We start from the raw sequence: 22,559 nt of genomic DNA on the forward strand, positions 1-22,559 counted from the left end.
GAAACGGTCAGTGATTTTAATAGAATCTTGGTCCGTTGGGGGTAACATTCACACCGTTCTGGCTGACTATCTCACTTTATCACAGTTTTTGGTTTAGGAATATGTGGCTAAACGGATAAAGAGGGGAGGTAATTCACCTTTTGTTGAAGTTAAAGGAACCAGCGGGAGCCTCGTTGTCACGCAGGCAGGGCGGAGATTGGGACATGAATAATGGATCAGGGTGGGAGGAGACGGTTTCGGGGTTTGACCGCGGTGAGTTGCTCGCGTCACGTAGAGGAGCCAAGACCCGGTTTGAGACGCGGTTTGAATGGCTGTTTTTACTCAGACTGGAGGGGCTTGTTCATGCACAGACCACCAGGTAATACCAGCTCTTTTATCTATTTAATGATCACACTTAATGCACAGGTTACAGAGTGAAACTCTTAGAGTTTGGGCTTGTTGCTTATCTTACCCCCTGTAGTGATAGAAAACTTTTTTTCATATGTGTTGTTTTGTCATTTGCGTCATTATTTAATTAACTTTACGCACGCAGTGGGCTTGGGTGATCTATTTACTTAAAAGTCGTTTCATTTTTATCCTACATTTGTGACCAAAAAGACGAAATAGTGTGAATAATCTGTTGTCTGAATGTGGAGTGAAATGAGTTTAGAATGTGTCACCCATTACTAGGGGTTAATAGGTCATTTCCACATTTGTTAATCAGTCACTTGTCAGAAATACGAGTTGCCCTCATCTCCCTTCAAAAAGGCTGTTTGGCATTTTTCTCATTGCGGACTCAGCGCAGTGTTTGTGTGAAAACAGATGAGGCAACGGGGAAATGATGTTTGCGTAAAGGTCGCCACGGGTTCTCTCACAGGATATGAGGATTCAAATCCATACGGGCCAATAAGCCACCGGGGTTCAGCGTGTGCCCTAAAGCTTGAGTCTCGCTGGTCTCAGCGTGTTGGAGGAATGAAGGCATCTGTCACGGCTTATTAACAACCTGCTGTTACTGGTCTAATGGTGCCAAGCTGTGTTTTCATTACCTGTGATCACTGACTCTGACACTTGTTGCTGCACCTATTCGGTTGACTACAACGTGTTTTTTGTTTGTTTGTTTGTTTTACCTGTGCTGCTGCAGAATACAGTTGAGATTCATAGAGCTGTGTGTGCCTCCGGGATCACGAGGGGGACGACACTCCCCCATGTGTCCATTACGCGCCGCTCCCCTTGCGATTATTTACCTCCACTGAAGTGTGCAAACAAGACGCACTGTTGTGCAGAAAATCAGGGCACTGCTCTGTCACAAAGTCCCCTCTACTGTCCGAAGGTTCACCCCTTTCCTTTCTCTGTCAATTTCTTCATAAATAGGAGCAAGGTGTCAGGGAGGGAGATCAGCTATGCAAAGGGGCTCAAATCTCAGCCTGGCGCAAGCAACGAGAGGTGGCAGAGCTCAGCCGGGTTCCCAGGATTGCTTCGACCCCCACCTGACCTCCCACTTTTTTTTTCTTTCCTTTTTTAACAAGCATTAGTCGATATTGATCAGATCCGGATTTGATGTGTAACTTGTAATCCAGGGACCCCTGAGGGGATTCTCCAGATGGCCATGGCCTAACTCCTAAGTAAAGGATTTCCTTAATGCAGTTTTTCTCTAATTATCCTCACTAGTTTTTGTACAAGACTTCAATATTCAAAGTAACAGCGGATGGCCTTTTCCCAGCATGAGTTTGTTTTTTTTGCTTTTCATTTGGAATGACAAATCCTGACAGGAATATATACAATAGATTTAAACGCGCGCGCGCGCGCGCACACACACACACACACACACACACACACACACACACACACACACACACACACACACACACACACACACACTTTATAGACTGAAGTTATTCTCAGTACAATTACGTATAAAGACTTATTATTATATTATATTTCACATGATATTCCAAATTAAAAGCATTGAACGAGCCAGAAACAACAGTGATATTTGATTGCCTATGGATCAGGGCAGCTGAGACAATACGTTATGCAGTGTAAGGGCAATTGAAGGTCAGATATTTAACAATTTCTATTACATATTGGCTTGAGACAAAGTGTGAGAGTTTGTAGGACCTCTTAGAGCTCCCACACTTTCAAAGTCCCTGATTTACACCATTTTTGTCCAACTCATCAAAATCTTAAAGTCCATTATACAGCTGTTAATATTATATTACCACTTTGCATATGAATTGTTGCACTGTTTGAAATGTATTTATCTTTGAATAGCTCCTGCGTTGTTTTCCATGGTATGCAAATATTCAGCTCGGCTCTGTTTCTTCCAACCTCAGGGGAGAAGCAGTTTGACGTAAATGTAATTCATTAATCACTAGATCACCAAGATTATGTACCACACACAGTCCTTTGTTCTCAGTGAACTTTTCTTTTCTTTTTCTTTTTTTTTTAAATGAGCAGGAGAACATCTGCCTACTGTTTTCCTGCTCTCAGGTGTTTTTTTTTTTTTTAATACAGGCTTTACAGATGGGTCAGTAATTGCATTTGTCATGTTGGGTTTATCATAACATGGAGTCTGGCTGTTGCTGTCAGTGCCTGATTTACGACTCCTGGCTCGGTGGGTCTCTCAGATCCTCTTCTAACATTTGCTCAACAGGCTTTAAATGTTTCCTGTTGTGAGATGAAAGCCATGCTAGCACACTGAGGCCACCTTCTCTCCGTCACTGGTCTGGCTTTGGGTATGTAATTCCAGTCTCATCCCATCGCCAAAGACTTACCAAACACAGAAGTACAGAATCATCGAAGAAAAGAGATGCTTGCTGACTGTAGGATTTACGGTTGAACGTGTCAGCGTTTATTTGGCACGGATCATTTGCAGATCTTTTTGCGCACGGGCTGATGGTAACGCAGTCGCAGAACCATATCAGTCCATCTCTTGTGAGACAATTGGTAACAAAATGAGGATTGTCTCTGTTTTCTGATGCATTTCTGATTGAGTGACGTGAACTGTATCGACTTATTGCACTGTTTTCTGTTTTGATAAGACAATCAGGCCCTCGTGGCTGTCGTTGTTTGAGTTGAGTCCTTCACTACAGAAAAATCTCTCAAAAGAAAGTTTTGGGCTCAGTTCTTTCCCTTAGTGAGATGCAGTGATTCTGATCTCATGCTATTACTCCCACATACAGCCTCTAGAACACAGATTCTGATTATGGAGCAGCACACAGAGGACTGGGAGTGTGTGTTTGGTAAAGACAGACGGCCCGATTCTTTGTCATTTCTGAGAAATCTCTCCAACAATAGACAAAAGCAGAGAATGTAAGTTATGGAATAATAAGTAGATCTTTCGGAAAGCTGAATATGCCATGAAAGAGTTCCAGTGTAAGAAAAAGTTAAAGCTTATTTTTCTGATGAAATATATTTCTTTTTCTGATTCATGGAAGAAATGGGTGACGCACAAATACATGGCGGTTAGTGAGAAGGTCATGGGTTCATCTCTGGGCTTGGTTTTCTCTGTGTGGAGGTTGCATGTTCTCCCTGGGCTTGCATTGGTTTCCTCTCGGTACTCTGATTTCTTCCCACAGTTCGAAAACATGCATGTGAGGTTGACTGTGAATGTGTGTGTTTCCCTGTGGTTCACTGAGTATCCCCTGCCTCATTCCCCTTGGAATGGGTTGTGGTATTTGTCAAAATTCTGTTGATTTCCCTTATAAAAGGTAAAAAAACCAAAACAAAACAACTGAATATGCATTTGTGGGATGAGTAGCAGATCTGAGTACGTATATAGGTCACACTTTCTTCTCTCTTCTCTGCCAATGCTGAAACGCTTATGTGATTTATCACAAGAAGTACTGTTCTAAAAAGAAATAATTTACCAAACATTTTCTTACTTCGGTTTACGTTAAAAGTATTATGATTACAACGTCTTGCCCTTGGATTGCTTGTTGCTGTACCTATTGTGACTCATGTCATAGTTTTTCACTTTTATTACAGCCCTCTTTTTTGTGCCTCTGTTTGTTTACCCTTTTCCATCCACTCTTTCTTTTTTTAGAGCAAGGCATGGCTGGGAAGCCTTTCCGGGCTACCTATATCTGGACCAGCATCATTTCCAATCTCCACACCCATGTGGAGGTCAAGCGACGGCGCCACAACCTGAAGTCCTACCAGGACTGCTTCCTGGGCTCAGAGGCCGTGGATGTGGTGCTGGCACATATCACCCTGAACCGATTCTTTGGCGATGAGGCGGTGCCGCGCTACAAGGCTGTCCGTCTCTGCCAGGCCCTCATGGACTCCAGGGTCTTTGAGCCAGTGGGAATTAAGGTTTTTGGGAAGGAAAAGAAGAAAGCCACATTCGAAGACAGCAGCTGCAGTTTGTACAGGTTTCTGAGTCCAGCCGCAAGCTCCTCATCGCCGCTGACAAACTCCCACTCCACTGGTACTATTGAGAGCGGCTATGACTCACCAAGCATGAACAGGAACAAGAGCAGCTACAGTCCATCACGTGAAAGGTACAGACTCATGTCACAACATCTTCAGGTCCACTTTTTGATTCGCTTTGTTCTCCCCTTCTCCTCATAGCCGGAGCTAATCCTCAATCCGGTATGGCTTTAGATCCCCTGCCTATGAGAACTACTGATGCATTAAATTTTACTTTTCAAGTCCCATCGTGCGCTCACGTCTTGATAAAGGCCAGTGTCGAATTCAACTGTTGACTTTCAGACAATCAATTTGACCCCGTGAGATTTTTTTTTTTGGTGTGTGGCCATGATAAAACTTAAATGCAGCATTTTAAGAAATACAAACTGTTAAAAAGACAATGGTGCAATACTCTCATGTTTCATGTCTCTCATGGCCCATTGGAAGCTACATCAAACAGCAGATTTAAGATGGTGCAAAGAGATATAGAGAGAAAACAGAATTGTTTTTTATCAGCTGGTAACAATATATACATGCCAACATTTCTATGTTAAAAAAAACCTGCTTTAATGTGTATATTAGTATGCTACGGTATTGCTCGGTGAGTTGCAGTAGCTTGTCTAGTTAGGTTAAAGGGAAGACTTAAAGTTGAAGCTGATTTAATTTAAGAATTTAAGCCAACATACAGACAGCTTAGCAGAAAGCCTCTTGTCAATACACACCTTTACTTGAAATTATTGTAAGCCTTCAGTGCTGAGGGGTAGACTTGTTTACAGTGTTTATACGTTGTCTTTTAGCCCAATGTTAACCTACTTAGATAAAACAACAAAAGATTGATTGAGACGATAAACAGATGTCATTACGGAGCAAGATTAGTTCCTGTACACTTTTTCAAGTCTTTATGCTCAGCTGAAAGAACATGTGTCTAGAGCTTCCTTGTGTCAAACCACCAAACATGTCAGCTGACTGTCAGCATGGACGTCTTCAAAGAAAAAAGGCCAACATACTTTAAATCACAAAATCTCCATTACTTTGAAAAGATGGCATCGATTTTTAGAGGTTATTGTTCATCGCATTGCAAAAACAGGCTGGATGCTTGACACACGAGGCGCTAACACGTGGCCTCAGCAGTTTGTCTCTGCTCTTCTTTTCAATCTGATGCTGTGAGACTGTCAGATTGGACCAAAACAGATGTGATCGTTCTAACAGGATATAAAACATTCAGAGTGACCATGTGACTTAAGTGTTTAATCAAAGCTGGTTATTTACAGCGAGCGAGCAAATTATACCAGGCTGAAAGGCTGAATTGTGCATGTGTTTTAATGCTCATCAGAGAGAGCATTGTGGTCAAAATTGGGCAAGATTTATTTTTTATTTTTTTGTCTTTTTCATTTTGAAATGAATGTAATCAACACAGTAGCAAGCTGTGGCCAAATCTCAGGTACAAGCAAACATTGGTGACAAGCTGCTGCATCTGTTCTAGCAAAGAGTCTGTTTCAATTTAGTTCAATCATTTCCACTGATTGCTGTTATTATGGGACTCTTCAGACGGCAGGAGCTGAGCTCCCTCCCCAACTCCCCCGTGAAAACAGACCGATCACTGGAGGAGGTGCTGAGAAACCTCAACCTCAACTCAAGCATCACCCCTCAGATGATCAACCTCGGCCTCTCGCAGGAGTGTAAGTCACGTTCTGTGTGATGAGACACGAGAGCACAAACGGCAAAACAGACGCCTTGTTTTCATGTCTTTGACACTTACAGTGTTTATCTGTGTGTTTGTCACAGTGGTGGATGAAGTCTGGCACCAGCAGGCAGTGTTTAGACTGCTCCAGCTGATAGAGCTCCCCCTGTTGGAGAGCTTGTTAGAGGGCAAGGGCGCTTCACAAGCTCCCCTGCATGGCATGGACAGTGACCCGGACCTGTTGTACACATCAAGCTACCTGGACCGAGAGGTTCTGAAAGCCTTCAGCGAAGCACAGTAAGTACTCAAGATGAGGTTTCCTTTCTTTTTTTTCTTCATTAGCATTGCACAGTTTTCCTTCACTTGCTGCTCTGCAGAGAATATTTACTGGTTTGTGTTTGTCATGCTTAGTCATGTAGGTGGCAAGGTTAAATTCTTTTGATTAGTCGCTGACATAAACAAAACTAAACAGCAGTTACATGGAACAGTGTTAAGTCTTAAAAAAACAAAAAACGTCTTGAACTTGAAATATTTTTTAAAGGTTTCAGAGTTTTGGTGGTGCTTTTTACTTAACTTGGCCTGTTGAGAAGTGAAGGTGAATCTTTTACATTAAACAAAAAAAAACTGGCCCATTCTCAAATATTATGCTGATTAATGATACATCTACCCAGCACTCCACAGCCGGCAAAACAAATCTGATAAAGTAATAATGCCATATTCCTTCTCATATAATTAATTTGGTTTTATTATATTATTTATTATAAAGAGAATCTTCTTGTCGACGACTGTGTGTTTTCATTAAATTTTTTTGATGAATTAGAATTTTTACTTGTAATGGTGTATTTCTAAAGCTGAATGGATGGAGCATTTTTCCAGTGCTATGTTCCACAAAGTGTTCCAAATCAGCCAAGAAAGATGAATGCATTTGTTGACCACTAGTTATCCGTAACCTACACCTCATCTCACGCCATTTGGGTTTGTTTCATTTTGTTCATTTGCATCATGAAAGGAGCGGCTCTTCAACTTTGTTATACATTGTACAATGTTGATAATGGCCTTCTATTTCCCATTTCTATTCTATGCGGCTCCATTTTTACAAGTCTATTGACAGTTTTCAAAACCATTATTTCCAACATTATTTGTCCAGAGTATCGTTTTCCCACCTCTCTTTCGCCTTACCATTTCATGTTTGTTTTTTTTCTCTCTCCACTCATACTGTGAAAAGACTAAGATTGTCCTGACACGTTCCTTCTCCTCAGGGCTGATGCGTGGATGTCAGGGGCGGTGGACTGTCTTGAGTTTCTGCCCGATGATCTGGTGGTGGAGGTCAGTCGCGGTTTGGCCGGCTGTGCAGACGACCTGCTCCAGTGTAAGAAGCTGCTCTATCAGGCCCTGGCTCAGCATTATGGACACACACAACAACCGCCTCTGCTCAACAACCACATCTTCGATATCCACTCTGGTATCTCAGAACTGCTCGGTAAGAAGAAATAAAAAAACAAAACCATTAGCGAATGTGACTCACAGTTTAGGTTCCTTGGACTTGTTTTTACAAAAGGGACCGGTTTTTATTGATGTATTTGCTTTCCACCAACAGTGAACGGGAAACAAGAGCAAGCTCTGGAGACGTTACAGCTGAGCCTGAAGCTGCAGGACTCACGCAGCCGGGAGGAGCTGCGTAGGCTTCTACGATTCATGGCCATTGCAGCCACGCCACAGGAGGTCAAGCTGCACAAAGAGGTCTGTGTGCAATTAGTGCGATTATTGTCATGCATCATGTCCTAAATATTCACTAACACAAGGTGCTTCACTTAGGTTGAGAATAGAATGGCGGTGAAAAGGTCTTTCTCAAGTGCCATCGTGTACAGCAGGAGACTCTCCAAAGGAAAGGTGGACTTGATGGTTCTGTTCATGATGGATCACCACTGTGATCTCTTCAAAGTGAGTGGCCCTGATTTCTCTCTTCTGTGTGTTCAGTATGACGATATAGCAATCAGCCAAACCGGCAGATTTATAGAAATGTTGGTTATATAGGTTATTTTGATCACATATTATTGCAGTCTACTTGTTTTAAGAGCAGTCAAATACTACTGTTGCATCTCAAGACTCTGACTATGGCGGCCATTATTTTCCCTATGACTTTTTTTTTTAGATGACATAATTATCACAATTAAAATAGTATTATTGACACATTTTAGTTTATATGGTATGACTGTTGAAAGTCGAGATAAATAGTCAAGATAAATAGAGGCTGCATGGCTTATTTTTCCTTATTTTTCTCTCTCCTCCACCAGATTCCCGTCTCGTTACACAAGATGGTTAGTGACAGAATAATTAATATAGTAAAGGGGAAGGATCCAGATTTCATAACAGGTTTGCAGATTTTTCTTGTATCTTCTCATTTTTTCTAAATTCAGTTCTTGGACTAAAAAAGTGGTGTGAATGCAGATTGTTTCAGTGATTTATTCCCCCCCCCTCTGCCTGTCTTTACTGCAGGGTTAACATACTGCACACGATCAAGTCCTAAGGCCTACTCGGAAAATACCCAAAAAACTACTAAAGAGGAGCTTTTGTCCTTACTGCAGACAATCCACGAGAACCCCAAACTCTCCACCAAAGAAAAGAGACGGCTGCTGGGGCAGTTTTATAAAGGTCACCCGGAGATTTTTGTTCAGTACTTTGGAAACAGACTGTCCACTGTCAAGATGTTGCTACAGTAATATTTATTAGTCACCACCGAACAAGAAGCAAACGTGTGATATAATGTGCGAGACTGAGGTTCGGTTTTGAGAGTGAATGTTTATAGTTGTAAATAGTCAGGACTACTGAAAAAGAATGTGAAATTTAAATGTCTTAATAAGCTGCGATATTTAAGAACAGAGTCTTACATGTTTTGTTCAGTGCGGGACACTAACATGTATTGTCCTTGTCAGACTGTTGCTTTCCGAGAAAGACTAAATATACCCGGGATCTTCAGAGGCTTTTCACGTTGTCTGCAGTGCATCTTGATGGCGTTACAAGTCTGCGGTCAGCATAGAATTATCTGCGTATCACTTTTCAATAGGCAGATTCTTTGTGCATGTGCAATAGGAACAGTGTTAGTAATAATAATAATTAAAAAAAATGTTTTCATGTGGTTTCTCATATACATTGTGATGCAGGGCATAACTATGAGCGAGCAACCTTCAAACGGAAATTGGAAATTTAAAAGTCTGATGTTGTACTCCAGTAAACAGAAAGAGGCATTCATGAGTCGGCCCTCTGGCTCTTCTCTGCTGGTTGCAACAACTCAACAAAACAGATGTTGGTAGTGTTTTTTTTTTTTGCGACAGGAATCTTTTAGCTGCGTTTTAGTGGCATCTTCAGGGTTTGCTTCTAAATGAGGTTTGAATTACCCTTTTAATCATTTGAGGAAATTGCCTTCACATTTCCAGGTTGAAGCCAAAAACATCTTGTTTGTGTTTTGTTTTTTCTCAAACGTTCATACATTTACATGGCTGTGTTTCAATGCAACACGTGTAATTGAAAGGAAAAAAGCAACCGATGACTCCTGGAAGGGTATGTACTCTGGTCCCTCAATGGAAGAAAATCTTTGAGGGAATCTCTAATACTTTGACTCAGTGAGGCTTTTTCAGTTAAAAACAAAGTCTCTTTTTAAACCGAGTGGCAGAATTGTGACCTGATCTAATGCTGCTGTACTGTATACTACTGAGGTTCACTGTCAACTATAAAATGTTTTACACCCTGTCCTTCTGTATGATGAAAATAAAAAAAAATTCAAAAGATTTTGAGTAGTTTCATTGTTTAAGATTTGATTTGTTATGGGTGCATTGTAAATGGCATGGTCAGTCAATTGAAACAACATCCAAGCAATTAATAACCTGGTAGATTCTCAAAAAAGTAACTGAGTAATTAGTACTTCAGAGCAGCAGTTATTTCAAAACTGAGTAAATATCAAAGTAGATTCCAGGGTAATGTTATATGACTTTGTTTGTGTTGAAGACTGAGTATGAAGTTAATCATTTTCAGTAATCAACGTTAGATTAATCTTTAGGTGTACAGGTTACTCATCCATTGTGGAGATGAAATTTGATTTCAGAGTGGCAAAACATTCATTTACCAACTTAGTGCCACGGTTGCCCCCTACTGGTGGGCATAACGACTGTAGCTGCTGTGCTTCAAGAGAAGTCCACTCATTCATCCATCTTCCATAAAGCCCGAGAGCAGGGGCTTTAAACTCGCCCGGAGGAGACATGGAAAACATGCAGGGCTGTGGCCCTCCAGGATCAAGGCCTATAGGTGGAGGTCGGATACATCCTGGACATGTTTCCAATCCTTAACAGGAAATACTTCATTCAAAATAATTTGAAAGTCAATTAAAGGACACGTAGTTTCTTGAATTACTTTCCACTTTTATTGAGGAGTTGTAGTTCCTTCAGTTATCTAAAAAAACAAACAGGACAAAAGAACAAAACAAAAAAAAACAACCTTGCTTCCATTTGTGATCCGTGGAACACAACAAGGCCAAAACTGAGCTGTGTGCCAAAATCAGGGGCTGAACTTAAAAAAATGTACAGAATATTGTTCAGTCTTTAAAAATAAAAACTGTTGACAAAATAAAATGCACAAAAACAGTCGGGTGTGCATAAGGTACGTACATCTGGGTGACCGTGTGTGTGTGTGTTTATGCTTGTTTTCTGTACAGAGACAGGAACATAATCATCTGTTCAAGTTACATTCTCAAAGCCTTTACTGTGTTGGTTGTTTTATCGGATCCTCTTCTGTTGGCGCGATCGGTAGATGTCGTGTATTGGTGGAGCCACGGCTCCTTTGTCGTCCTCCTCGTCCGAGTCTGCATTGGGTCTCTTGAGCGACTTGGCAACGGCGTGGTTCTCCATGGATCCGTTGCCCTCCCCTCCGGCATCGGGCTGTCTGCCAGTGATCAGCTCTACGGCGGCGTCGACAGCTACACAGAGGGAATATGTCAGCAGCGTATCCGACAGTGGAACGACAATTTAGTACACCATATCATGACAGCTGTCATTCAGAAGTGCCTCGCTGGTCACTGATTGACGCTTCCATCACCACGGGCACGTGTTGCTCGCCCCGTCTAAAAGTGAAATGCTTCCCGATCCACTTCAAGTGCTGACAAAAGCAACTTACTCTCAGGAAGTGTGCATCTCCTGAACGTTTCCATGAGCTCATCCACTTGAACAAAGGGACCCTGCAGCAAGAGACAACCACAGACTCCTTGAATGCCAGCGCAGTGGGCGGGGGTGGGTAAACAGCTGCAGACGCTTCTTCTTCATTGCCCATCAATATGAGGTTGATCGCATTAAGCTGCTGATACTCACAGTGAAGCACGTAGGCGGAGGCAGCAACTTCATTAGAATAACAGCAGCGGGAGGGACTGGGAAAACTCCACCGGGGACGGGGTGTAAACCTGGAGCTGTGGGGAATACAACAAATCTGTGTGAGCGAAAATGCTCCCGTATCTCCTGATCAGAATCAAAAGGAAAAGATCAGAGATAAAAGGATCATGTGGACAGAAGCAGTTCATACGATCATAAAGCAAAAGGAGCATGTGAGCACAGTGCAGACCTATGAAACAATCAAAGGTCTGAATCCTGGATTGTAGAATCACTAAAATATATAAATCTTTTTTCTTTTTTTTTTAATTCTGTGATTCAAGACCCTATAGTCAGTATAAATACACAATTAAATCTTGTGCACTGACGACTGAAACTAACACAAGTTACAATTTGTAGTTTTAGAAAAAAAACTTGACACTCGTAACGACGACAATATTAAGACACAGATTCCCCGATTCTGACTACGTACGAGCGAGGTGACGTGGCTGGAACGGGATCATCTGATTGGTGTCTGGCTTTGGGTACTCGGGTTTACGGTCGGCCTCGTCTTTTGATGTTGGCGCAGAGGGAGCCACCACAGTCTCTGGAAGTAGTGCAGCCAGTTTGGCACGGGACACATCCTGCAAAAACCGAGCACTTCACATGTTAAATATCAGTTGATGTCACGAAAAAGAAAAGGGGAGCCCACAAAAGGAGAAAATCCACACCTTGTATCCTAGAGCCTTCAGCTCACTAGCGGAGCAGGGATACAGGTCCATGAACTTGTATCTGTCTACGAGTAAGGCCGTTTCTTTGCCTTCGTACTCGTCCTTGAAGGCAGTGAAACGTCGGCGCTCCACTTTCAGAATACTGGCCAGGTCTCCGATGTTGCTCTCAAAGGCCAGGAACCGAGCCCAGATCTCACTGAGGAGGACGAGTCAACAAATGTCACCAAGACCGTCACATGTGCGACTCATGCAAACAGAAGAGGCGCTACATGAACGGCTGACCCCGGCTTACCCCGACTTCTCTGGTGATAGGCTTCCTGAGGTGAGGACACGTTCAAACAGAACTCTAGTGTTGTTGTCCTCTGGTGAGGAAAACACAAAAACAACGTCACACTTGGTTTTACTGACCTTCATCACGTTTCTATTCATTTAAGACATCACTTTTTTTTGGGGATTTCACGTGCATCAAAAATAACAGCACAGATTTACATACCGTTGAGGTGTGAGAGGTAATCGATGTACGCAAGTATGTACTCTGGAATGTCTCCGTATTTCTTCAATCCAAGCTCGAAAATCTTAAAGGCCACTGATTTATCCTGTTGTTTAAAAAAAATTGAAAAAAAAGACACGCAAGCTTCCTGAGGAATTCAATAGCAGAGATATGTATTGAGACTGATACATTGTGCAAACATTAATCCAGTGGGTTTGGAAATGTGGTGGACCTTAAATAAAAGCAGGAGGAAAGTAATTTTTTTGGATACATTTGTAACCAGATTACTATGTATTTCATTGTGTGCTTTAAAGAAAATAAATATCATTGTCATAAAAAAAAAAAAAACAATTAAAAGGGAGATTTTGAAAATAGTCTTCAAGTGTAAAGGAGCCGTTACCTTGCTGCAGTAGTACTCCATCAGTGCTGCAGTCACGTACACATGGTGACGCGTGCGTAGATCCTCGCGGGCCTTTTTGAAGATGGTGCGGCCCGATTTGATGCCCTCTGCCCTCCGGGCGAACTTCATGTACTGGATGTAGACCAGCGTGGGGTCGATGTCCTCAATGGCCAGTAGTTTGTTGTAGATGCTGTGGACCTTCTCGTACTTCATGCGGCTCTGTGGGGACAGGAGAGGAGACGTTGCTGATGGGTCCTGGTGTTCCTTACTGCCTCAGGTAGGTAATGCCGGAACGCCAAATCCAAATACTCACTTCTTCATAGTCAGCAAATGAAAAGTACAGAAGCATGTTCTTTTTCAGAAGAGTCCCGATGGCACGCTCGTAGATGTTCGCTGCCTCATCGCTAAACAGTTTGGAATTATTCATGTCCTAAATGAGAGAAAAGCACAGCAATACATTTTCAAAGGGTCGGTAGAATGCCAGACTTTACAGTTGATTTATTTCAAAATAAATGACTGGTTGTATCCCTTACCCCTTTTTCTGCCAGTAGTTTGCTGGACTGCTCCAGATACTGGGCTGCTTCATACCATATGTCAGGATGATGGCCCAGCACGAGCAGGCACTGCTCATAGGCAAACATCACTGCAACCCACAACACAACAATTAACTACATCGTCTCGTCTGAGGAAATACTGAGTCACTTAATCTAAACCAGAAACTTACATTATTCAGATCAGACACTGTAGTTTACTTCTCTATCTTTTTGGATGCCAGTGGGATTGTGTTGTTAGAGCCAATAAGTTGTGCAAGAAATGAGCAACGTAGACAAACTTTGATGTTCACACACATGAGTTTCTGTGAGAAAAGTGAAGTGATCACAGAGGCCAAAGGTCAGAGGAGCCCCAGCTCTCTTGTTTCGAACACGACCAAACTGTACATGTCTGCCCCCTAGTGGCTAAATGCAGAATGAAATATCCATCCAATATTCACAGGAACATTATAAAATATATTAAAAAACTCATAACATAAACTAAAAAGTTTCAAGCTTCTTCTTTTTCTTTTTAATTGATTGGGATGATTATGGTCACTTGTTATCATCTATAGAAAACAAAAAGCCCTTGAATGGTTCAGATGTGTGTAAAAAAAACACCTTAAATGTTAGTTTTGAGATGAGATGAGCCAATCCATCATATTCCAATGATTTGTGATGCACTTATGAATCCCATTAAAGTGACATACCAGTACAATTAAAGGCCTCAGATGTGGAGCAGAGATAGAAAAATGATTCTAAAGTCATGGTGCCGTATATCTCGGCTACAAGTGGTCACCTCTCTTTGTGATGAGGGTCTGGTCTTCTGTGCGCAGTGGATTGCTTTTCTCCCACTGGATGTACTTCTTCCACATCTCTACTTGCTGTGCCTCCTGCGGGGAGTTCTGGGGAGGGACTGAGGGCGCATTCCTGTCCAGCCCTTTCATCACGGTCTCATACTCCTGAATTGTGCCAAACGCGGACCAGTATGTACAATTTGAGGAAAACAGTGCATATCAGATGGACTGAAAACAGGTCGGTACGTGCTTGTGACATTTCGTTCCGTTTCAGTGTCTCACCTTTGCCACCCTCCTGGCATTCATGTAGTCTCGACTCCGATCCTCAATCATCTTTTTGGCCAAATGCACATTGATTCCCTTTAATCCCAAAAGGAAAAGTCAGGTTTCTTTCCAGCGCTGGTACATTCGAAAAGTTCAAATGACACAATGAGAGGACACAGAAGAAATAAGTGTGGGTGGCTCACTCACCTCCTCATATTTGCTGTAATCTCTCCAGAGCTGCTCGATGTTGATCATGGGGTTCACGCAGCCTCGCTGATAAACCCTACGAACTGCGGTGATCCTCTGGTTCTCTGCATATGAGCCCACCGCCTCACTGATCAAACACCACACACAAGAGTCAATGGAAGTTCTCCCGGTACTGAATCGGGAGGGCTCACAACATCACAGGTGGAAACACTTACACTCCTTTGAGGAAGTTGATGTAGTCCACCCAAATCTGCAAAAGAGGCGACAGTAGTTACAAACGGCTCTTATTAGCTGGCACAGGCGACCAGATTGCATGTGTGTACCTGATAAGACATGATTTCCATGCCGATTTTATCCAGAGCGAAGTCATATGCCTGGGCCATCTTCTCTCTGGAGTAAAAGAAATTAAAGAAATGTAGGACATAACAAATGGATTTCACAGCAAAAGCCGCATATGAGAACGTTGCCTTACTTGTAGCTGGGAAGCTTCCCTTTGGTTTCTCGGACATATGAGAGGTAGCATTTCCACAGGTCAATGTGCAAGACTTTCATTAGACACCTCTGAAACAACTGTGTGAGCAGAAAGATGTGAGGTAAACAACTGGGAAGCAATGAGAGTAAAGGTCTACGGGCCCATGTGCATTTTGGGGATTTGACTGCAATAAACCCATGTTCAAACTAATATAAAAAAAGTGGTTGTTTATGCCATGTTGTGGGATTACCAGCCACATGGAGACAAGCCAGAAAAGCCCGATTTAGAGGGGGGTGGGGGCGGGGAGGTTCCAGCTTTCATCCAGCACAACACTTCAGGCATTCTGCTCGTGGCCTACTTATCAGTGAGCTCCTCCAAACTCAAGAGAAAACACTCAAAACTGGTTTGAATCGTGGAGGATGTGTTGAACTCGGACAAATTCTGAACAAAGTAGACATTTATCAAAAGTCTTGTAGGATTTATTGGTAATAATGAAAACAATAGAGGTGGGGGGGGGGGGGGGGGGGTGCAGAGGTGAACAATTAAATGATCGAAAATAACACAATGATTAAGGTTACATATATGTACTTTTGGTAATTATAAAAAACAACAACAAAAAAACAAAATGCAGGTTTGTAATAAAATCTGGAACAACTTTTCTTTTGTACCAAAAAATGAAAAACACACCATCTTCTGTGAGCTTGGTAAAATTGAAATGTTCACTTGGAACATGTGGTTACGGTTCTATCAGTTTCCACGAGTGTGATGGACACTTACCTTTTCCTACCTTGTCATAGTTTTTAGCCTTGATCTGCAAATGAGAGTGTAAATGCAATGTTAATACAAGTATCTCCTCTGCTCAAGAGGCGTTTACAGGAAGCATGCACTCATGCAAATGTTACCAAACACGCTTGCTTACACACACACACACACACACACACACACACACACACACACACACACACCAGAGGATCAACAAAGTGAAATTCACACAAGAATGACAAATTACGTTTGAAAAGGGGTTTATTTCCTTTATATTTGTGCCACAGAACCCACAACAGATAATGCAGAATTAGAATATTAATTAAAACAAACAAACCCCCCCAAAAAATGCTGAAAAGCAGCCGTGTTGTTTTCAACATCACTTTACTTTCACTGTTTCACTGGTGTTTCTGGGGGGGTTGTTGCAGTAGTGGACTTAATGTCGAGTTAATGAGATTGTTACTTGTTCTGCAGACCTGCTTTATCTCTCTATTATCATTAGTGTGCTTTGGAGAAGAAAAAAAACAAGAAATGTGCTAAACATGGCTTGTTGTGACAAAAAACAATAGTTGGCTGGAAAATATCCCCTACAGACTGAGAAAGGAGTACTGGGATGTAAGATTATATTTATCTGGACCTAATAAGGAAGAGGTTCGGGGGTATTTTGTAGAAAATGACATGACAATTTCTACAAAAAACAGGCTTGTCTCATGAATTTAGACTGAACTTTGTTGATAACTTATTCACAAACAGACAAATACTGACTTAATCGAAGCCCGTCCAACTAGTTCATTGTAAATATTGACTGGTTTAATCAGGGGTTGTGAGGCTCTGAAGGCTAAAATATCATTTAACACAAACAATGAACTGTTCCCACTATATAGCATATTCAAGTTATATGGTACAGCTTTTCCGTAGTTTTTAAATAAAGCAATTGGTAATCAATTTAATTGAAGATATTTTAGAGAATAGACTTTAAAATTAAACTGTACAGTGAACGCAGAATCAATTATCTTACATGTTCGACTGAAAATCAGAGGGTTTAGGTCATAAAAATACAATTTAAGTTTGTCTAAATAGTACATTTCAGGTTTCAGATGTTACACATTAACGCTGTCATTTAAGAAAACATTTACTTAAGTGAAAAAAACCATTGGATGCAAGTCATATGTTTTTATGTAGTTTAATAAAATAAATCGGCATTATTTCCCATGTAAAGTCAAATGTGTCATAAATATAAAGATACATTTCCATGCATGTATTAATGACCCCTGGTTGAGTCACAAACCACATCTTTTCAGATTCGACTGAGCACTTTTGAACATCGCCCAATTAATGTAAAACTCTTTTTTAAAAAGCTACTGAAGTCAATTTACTCAAAATATCTGCAACTCATCATTTAGGCACTTTCAACTTGGAGAAGACAATTAGGCAGTTACACATTAGGCAGGACGATGTAAGGGGCACTAGAGACCTAAACTCTTCGAGTCAGGGATGTATTTGGAATAAATTATGTCAAAAAGTGAAGGAAGGGAAAAAACTATGAATGACTTTATTAAAGTGTGAGTTTGATGGGAGATGAATGGGCACAACACTTGCAGACTATAAAGAAAGACATTAGAGTTAAGCTGATTAATGCCGACAGTTCCTAACTGCTGTTAAGGACAAAGTCTCATGATGTCAAGTGCATGAGAAACAAGAAATAGTTAAGACTCATCATGCAGCGTGTGGAGCGATCAAGTTGTGACATACATACTCGCACACCTCCAGAATCCCAGTTTTGCTTAAATCAGCACAAATTCAAATGGTGGGTGGGGGGGGTAAATTACTGGTGCTCTTATGAGCTCATTTAGGACAAAGTGATCTTACTTCCTGACATGTCAATAATTTGCACACAGTGCAGATGGTTAGCTATGTCATTTGTATCATGCTTTCAGATGTGGTAGGCAAAGCTCCATTATGATGCTTTTCTATAAGGAACCATGTTTTGGCATTTCTTAAGTCTCTGCAGTCGCGGTTTAACTGTAGTTCAACACTGTATTTTAGCCACTAATCCAAGAAAACAATTTTCAAAAAGCATAAGCAAAGTCTCCTGAAGCCGTTTGCCCTCAACGGGGTCCTTCAGTTATGTGCACGCACAAATTAATAACCCCGGGGGCTCAAGCTGTGAGCTGCTGGCCTTCGCTAAAAGCAACTTGGAATTGGGCGAATAAAAGCTTAGTGAATTCTACAAATTGGCCTTAAAAAGTGTGAATGATGAAAGAGCCATAGTGAGTTGCATGGTGGGCAATTTGTTTCTCAAACACACCAACAGAAAACACACTTGGCTGATATATGGATGGAAATTCATATTTGTCTGTATGTCTCCAGTGAATTACTGATTCTTCTTGAAGCTACAGTGGAATGCTGGGTCATAGGCTTAACTCAGTTCTGCTCAATGCAAATTTGTGGCATAAAAAAGAAGAAAAAAAAAGCGAAAGAACATTATGTGGGTTCGATAAGCTTGTTTCTGTTCTGCATCTGCAGTAAAAGTTCCAATTCTTTGCATGTTTTGACTGATAATAGGACATTCAAATTTATCTCCCAACACAGCGAAAGGGACACCCACAACCATGAGCTATGTACGAAAAAACAAGGCTTGCACTTTCAAAAAGCAAATCACTTGTATTGCATGCATTATCTGGAGATAATCATTATTCCTAATCTCTCATTGGGCCCACAGGCCCGTCAGGCGGCCGCATGTGGCCCATTATTGGCCAGGTCTGCTGAGTGACCGTCCATACTTACCACGGGGGAGGTTTTATACAAATATAGCAAGCCGAGTTAGTAAAACATGCTTTGAACTACTAAACAGTGATTTTTTTTCTTTTTAAAGCAAAAGTATCCAGTTGGCCTTTTCTGCAAATGATAACCTCCAAAGGAAAAACCTCAGGTTGGTAGTTTGGGTTTGACTAAGAAAGCTAGCCTCTTTAAAAAAAAAAAAAAAAAAAAAGGCTGACAGGATATTGGAGGGAAAAAAAAAAAAGAATTGGAATTTTGATCGGTGGGAAGCTGACTCAGTGGAACAAACGTGGGTAATAATCAGGCTAATATTTAGTTAGAGATTACTGTCTGCGAATAACCACAAATTGGCGACTGTATGTCATGTGTATCTATTTTTTTAAATTTTGCACCATTTTTGTTACTTTTAAATCTTAATTACAAATGGATCACTATGTATGGGCTGTATTTATTCTATGTTCACCACTCTAAACATTTCCATGAACATTATGTTAACTGTGTGTGCTACATGTATTGCATTCTGGCATTCAATGTTTTTCTTCAAAACAGTGTAGCACAAACTAATTAAATTGCTTTTCTTTTTTTTTTGGTAGTTTGGCTTTACTCGGGAGCAGATTATGGAATCATGTGAAATAACTGCGGTTTTAGCCTGAGGAGCCTCATCTTTCCCCTCCCATTTTACCTAAACAGTAAATATTTTTGAACACAACATCCCCACAACCAGTTACTACAAGTTCCAAGATAAATCTGCAGTTAATATTTAATTGACAGAATAGAGGTCACCATTTCCCAGAAATACACACTGGCCCCTCCACTCGATACCTCTGTGAAAGTTGTGTCAATGCATTTCATATCAGGGTGTGGGAGTGGTTTGCAGAGGTGGTGGGCATCAGGAATTGCTAGGACGAGTGGGTGGGGGTGGGGGGGGATATAGATATATACATATATGTGCAAGGGATAGTACCATAATCACCCTATTAATATCAGTAGCCTGTTGATGTCATCAAGGTTTGTATTGTCTCCAGGGAAAGAATGGGCCACACAAACAAAATACTTTGTTTATAAAGTCATCCAAAAGAAATGACACAGGAGGCAATAAATTGACACGACAAGTGAATAAAAGGATAATGCACTCCAAATACTATTAAAAATAGTTTTAATACTGTTGCAGACCAAACATGCAACAAATGCACTTTACCCCCGTTTAAAAAAAAACAAAAAACGACGCAGATATCGTTTTTGAAATCCTGGGAACATGAGAAATATTTGGAAAAAAAGTAAGAGGTTTAGAGCTAATTTCCCCTTTGTTTGGCTTTAAAGACACAATCTTTTAAAATAAAATAAAAATAAATAAAAAAAATGGACAAAAGCCAGGTACACTGCTTCCAAAAGTTCTACGTAAACTTTTTACTGCAGTTTTAAATGACTTTATTCAATAAGCTACTAATATTGTTCAACTAAAACTATGGAGAAGCTACAGTAACCAGGCTCTGCAGTGCAACAAAAGAATTGTGCCTTTAAACTTCACTGAAATAAACAAATTGGGTGTGTGAAATTCACATTGTTGATCATGTTAGAAAAAACCCAGCCATGCACACTGAAGAAAAGAAAACGTATTAACCTCAGCTTCAATGAATAGCTTCCAGAATCTGCCGGAACTTGGGAATTGCGAGACAAGTCGTTCATATGTCTTCCTCGCTTTATCTATGGGTTGGTTCTAAAGGAGGAGAACGCATTTACATTGAACACTATTCAACATCTAAAATTAAAGAAAAGCAGTGATGTCAATCATGTTGAGGGGTAGAAACGATGTAAGAGATGTTTTTAAACAAAAGAATAACTCGTGAATTCCCCACCCCAGCCACCCTTATTCCCCAGATTCCTTAACCCCCAGGAATACAACTCTGTGTCACTAAACCTGTGCTTCTCGAATCAGAATGCTCCAAGCGTCAAGGTCATATGGGTTTTCTTCCAACTTCTTCTCTGCCTTCTTCACCTTCTCGGGGATGTACTCTGTTGCAGCCTGCAACACAACACAACAGGACAAAAATGCTTGATATCTTTGAGGGGGGGAAAAAAACCCAATGTGATGGCTACAACACAAGCCCGGGGTGAAATAGGACCGACGAGACACTAGACGGAGACAATGGGCATGGGTGGATAATTCATTATTGGACCTTAGAAACACGTTTATACGATTGTACGAGAATAAGAAACACGAGACGAGTGGTTATGAGCAAATCAAGTTATCCACTGCTAAACACTGATCTTGGCTTAGATTAGCTTGTGCACGTGACAAGATGTTTCAACGCGAGGAAATCATATATGAAAGCACGAAACAATCATGTTCCAATATTGCGAAAACGCCCAATTAACCGTGGACGATGAAACTCGCGTTCAGTAGCAACAATGCTAGGCGTGCTACATGCTAACGTTAAGGCTTCACGGCAAGAAAACTCGAGTGATCGCTGCATCAACGCGACTTCGGTTGATATTATGGGGGAACAGGTCGACGCTGAATGCACATTTAAGAAAGAGTTTCTGATATTATCTGAATGAATGAACACACGGCGGAACACGCCGAGGTATGGATTTGTGGACTAGCTAGCCACGCAGTGGAGGTGCATGTAGCTACCTGGTCGGCTGCTCCCTCGGTCGTCATGGCTGGATGAGTGATCTGGGTAACCAACGCGTTACCGACTGGATTAATGTGTGAATACAAACGTAGTGGCGCGTTTTACAAAATACTAAATAATCGGCATAGCTTCACAAGAGGTCGATCGCACAGCGTAGCAACCACTCGCGGTTGAAACGGGCTCGGTGTCTTAAAATGGCGTGAACCATCCGGTGGTTCCGCTGCAACAGTAGCCACACTTCCGGTGCGGCCCTTCAAAACAAGTACAATTACCAAACCACAAATCCGGGACGGGATTTTCAAAATGACGTTCTGCGCCCAGGACACAAACGACGCAAAACTAAGTAAACAAGAGCGCAAACTTTTAGTTGCCCTTAACTTTCCACCTCTGGTCAAACGCCATTTACAATACTTAAACATATGATGATTGGTCATCCAACAAAATGTTACAACAGCAATGTTCCAGAAGAAAGAGGAAGCATAGGGGATTTTATTGCACGTGAAATAAATGCAGTTGAGTACAGAGGAAAATACCTTTGTCTACAAAATACGTGTATGTCCTTTGTGTCTCCTTTCAGGTGATTCAATCAATAGCAGATTGGTTTTCGTTTTCTAATTCAATCGAAGTTTAATGGCGACTTCTCACTCTAAACATTGGCATTTACTCGCTTAATCTCTATTCCTAATTATTTTATGTAAACCTCTATTCCTCTCATGCAAAGAAACATCGACGATGCCATCAATTCTTTTCTAAAATTCTGAAATATCTCTCCACAAAAACGCAACAAAAGCCGATTATGTCGGACCCAAAGACATTCGCCTCGTGGCCGGTAGGGGGAGACACACGACGGCCACCAGGAGCGCGCGCTTGTATGTCAGCTACCCAAACAGACCAGAGCAAAGAAACGCAGAGCAGTGATCCACCAGCAAGTAAACAGAGATGGTCTTTCCCACTATTCAAAACTTTTACAAGAATGTATCCAGTCTACGTGAACAGTATGCGTCCTTAATCTACACGCAAGCATCAAATGTGTTGGGTGTGGATTGTGTCAGTAGACCCAAACCTTGTCGA

At 41.4% G+C, this 22,559-nt stretch overlaps 2 protein-coding genes across 2 annotated transcripts; one reads left to right on the forward strand and one right to left on the reverse strand.

Moving 5' to 3' along the window:
- The first annotated feature begins 262 nt into the window (after positions 1–262).
- depdc7a (DEP domain containing 7, paralog a) lies at positions 263–9,807 on the forward strand. Its single transcript, XM_080495524.1, has 9 exons — positions 263–358; positions 4,025–4,481; positions 5,938–6,068; positions 6,175–6,367; positions 7,330–7,550; positions 7,668–7,810; positions 7,886–8,011; positions 8,365–8,443; positions 8,567–9,807. The coding sequence occupies exons 1-9, from the start codon at positions 343–345 to the stop codon at positions 8,788–8,790; spliced, it is 1,590 nt and encodes a 529-aa protein (XP_080351650.1). The 5' UTR covers positions 263–342; the 3' UTR covers positions 8,791–9,807.
- Positions 9,808–10,537: 730 nt separating this feature from the next.
- Positions 10,538–21,666, reverse strand: cstf3 (cleavage stimulation factor, 3' pre-RNA, subunit 3). The gene is given in 21 exon segments (XM_080495604.1): positions 10,538–11,036; positions 11,234–11,294; positions 11,425–11,519; positions 11,912–12,062; positions 12,150–12,345; positions 12,442–12,511; positions 12,643–12,745; positions 13,040–13,258; positions 13,353–13,469; positions 13,573–13,682; positions 14,369–14,531; positions 14,649–14,726; positions 14,838–14,964; positions 15,053–15,087; positions 15,161–15,227; positions 15,310–15,407; positions 16,087–16,092; positions 16,094–16,120; positions 20,474–20,569; positions 20,771–20,875; positions 21,488–21,666. Coding segments are annotated over 21 exon segments (2,151 nt in total). The 5' UTR covers positions 21,515–21,666; the 3' UTR covers positions 10,538–10,836.
- Between the last annotated feature and the right edge of the window lie 893 nt (positions 21,667–22,559).

The sequence above is a fragment of the Blennius ocellaris genome, assembly GCF_963422515.1.
Source record: "Blennius ocellaris genome assembly, chromosome: 1".
NCBI lineage: Eukaryota > Metazoa > Chordata > Actinopteri > Blenniiformes > Blenniidae > Blennius > Blennius ocellaris.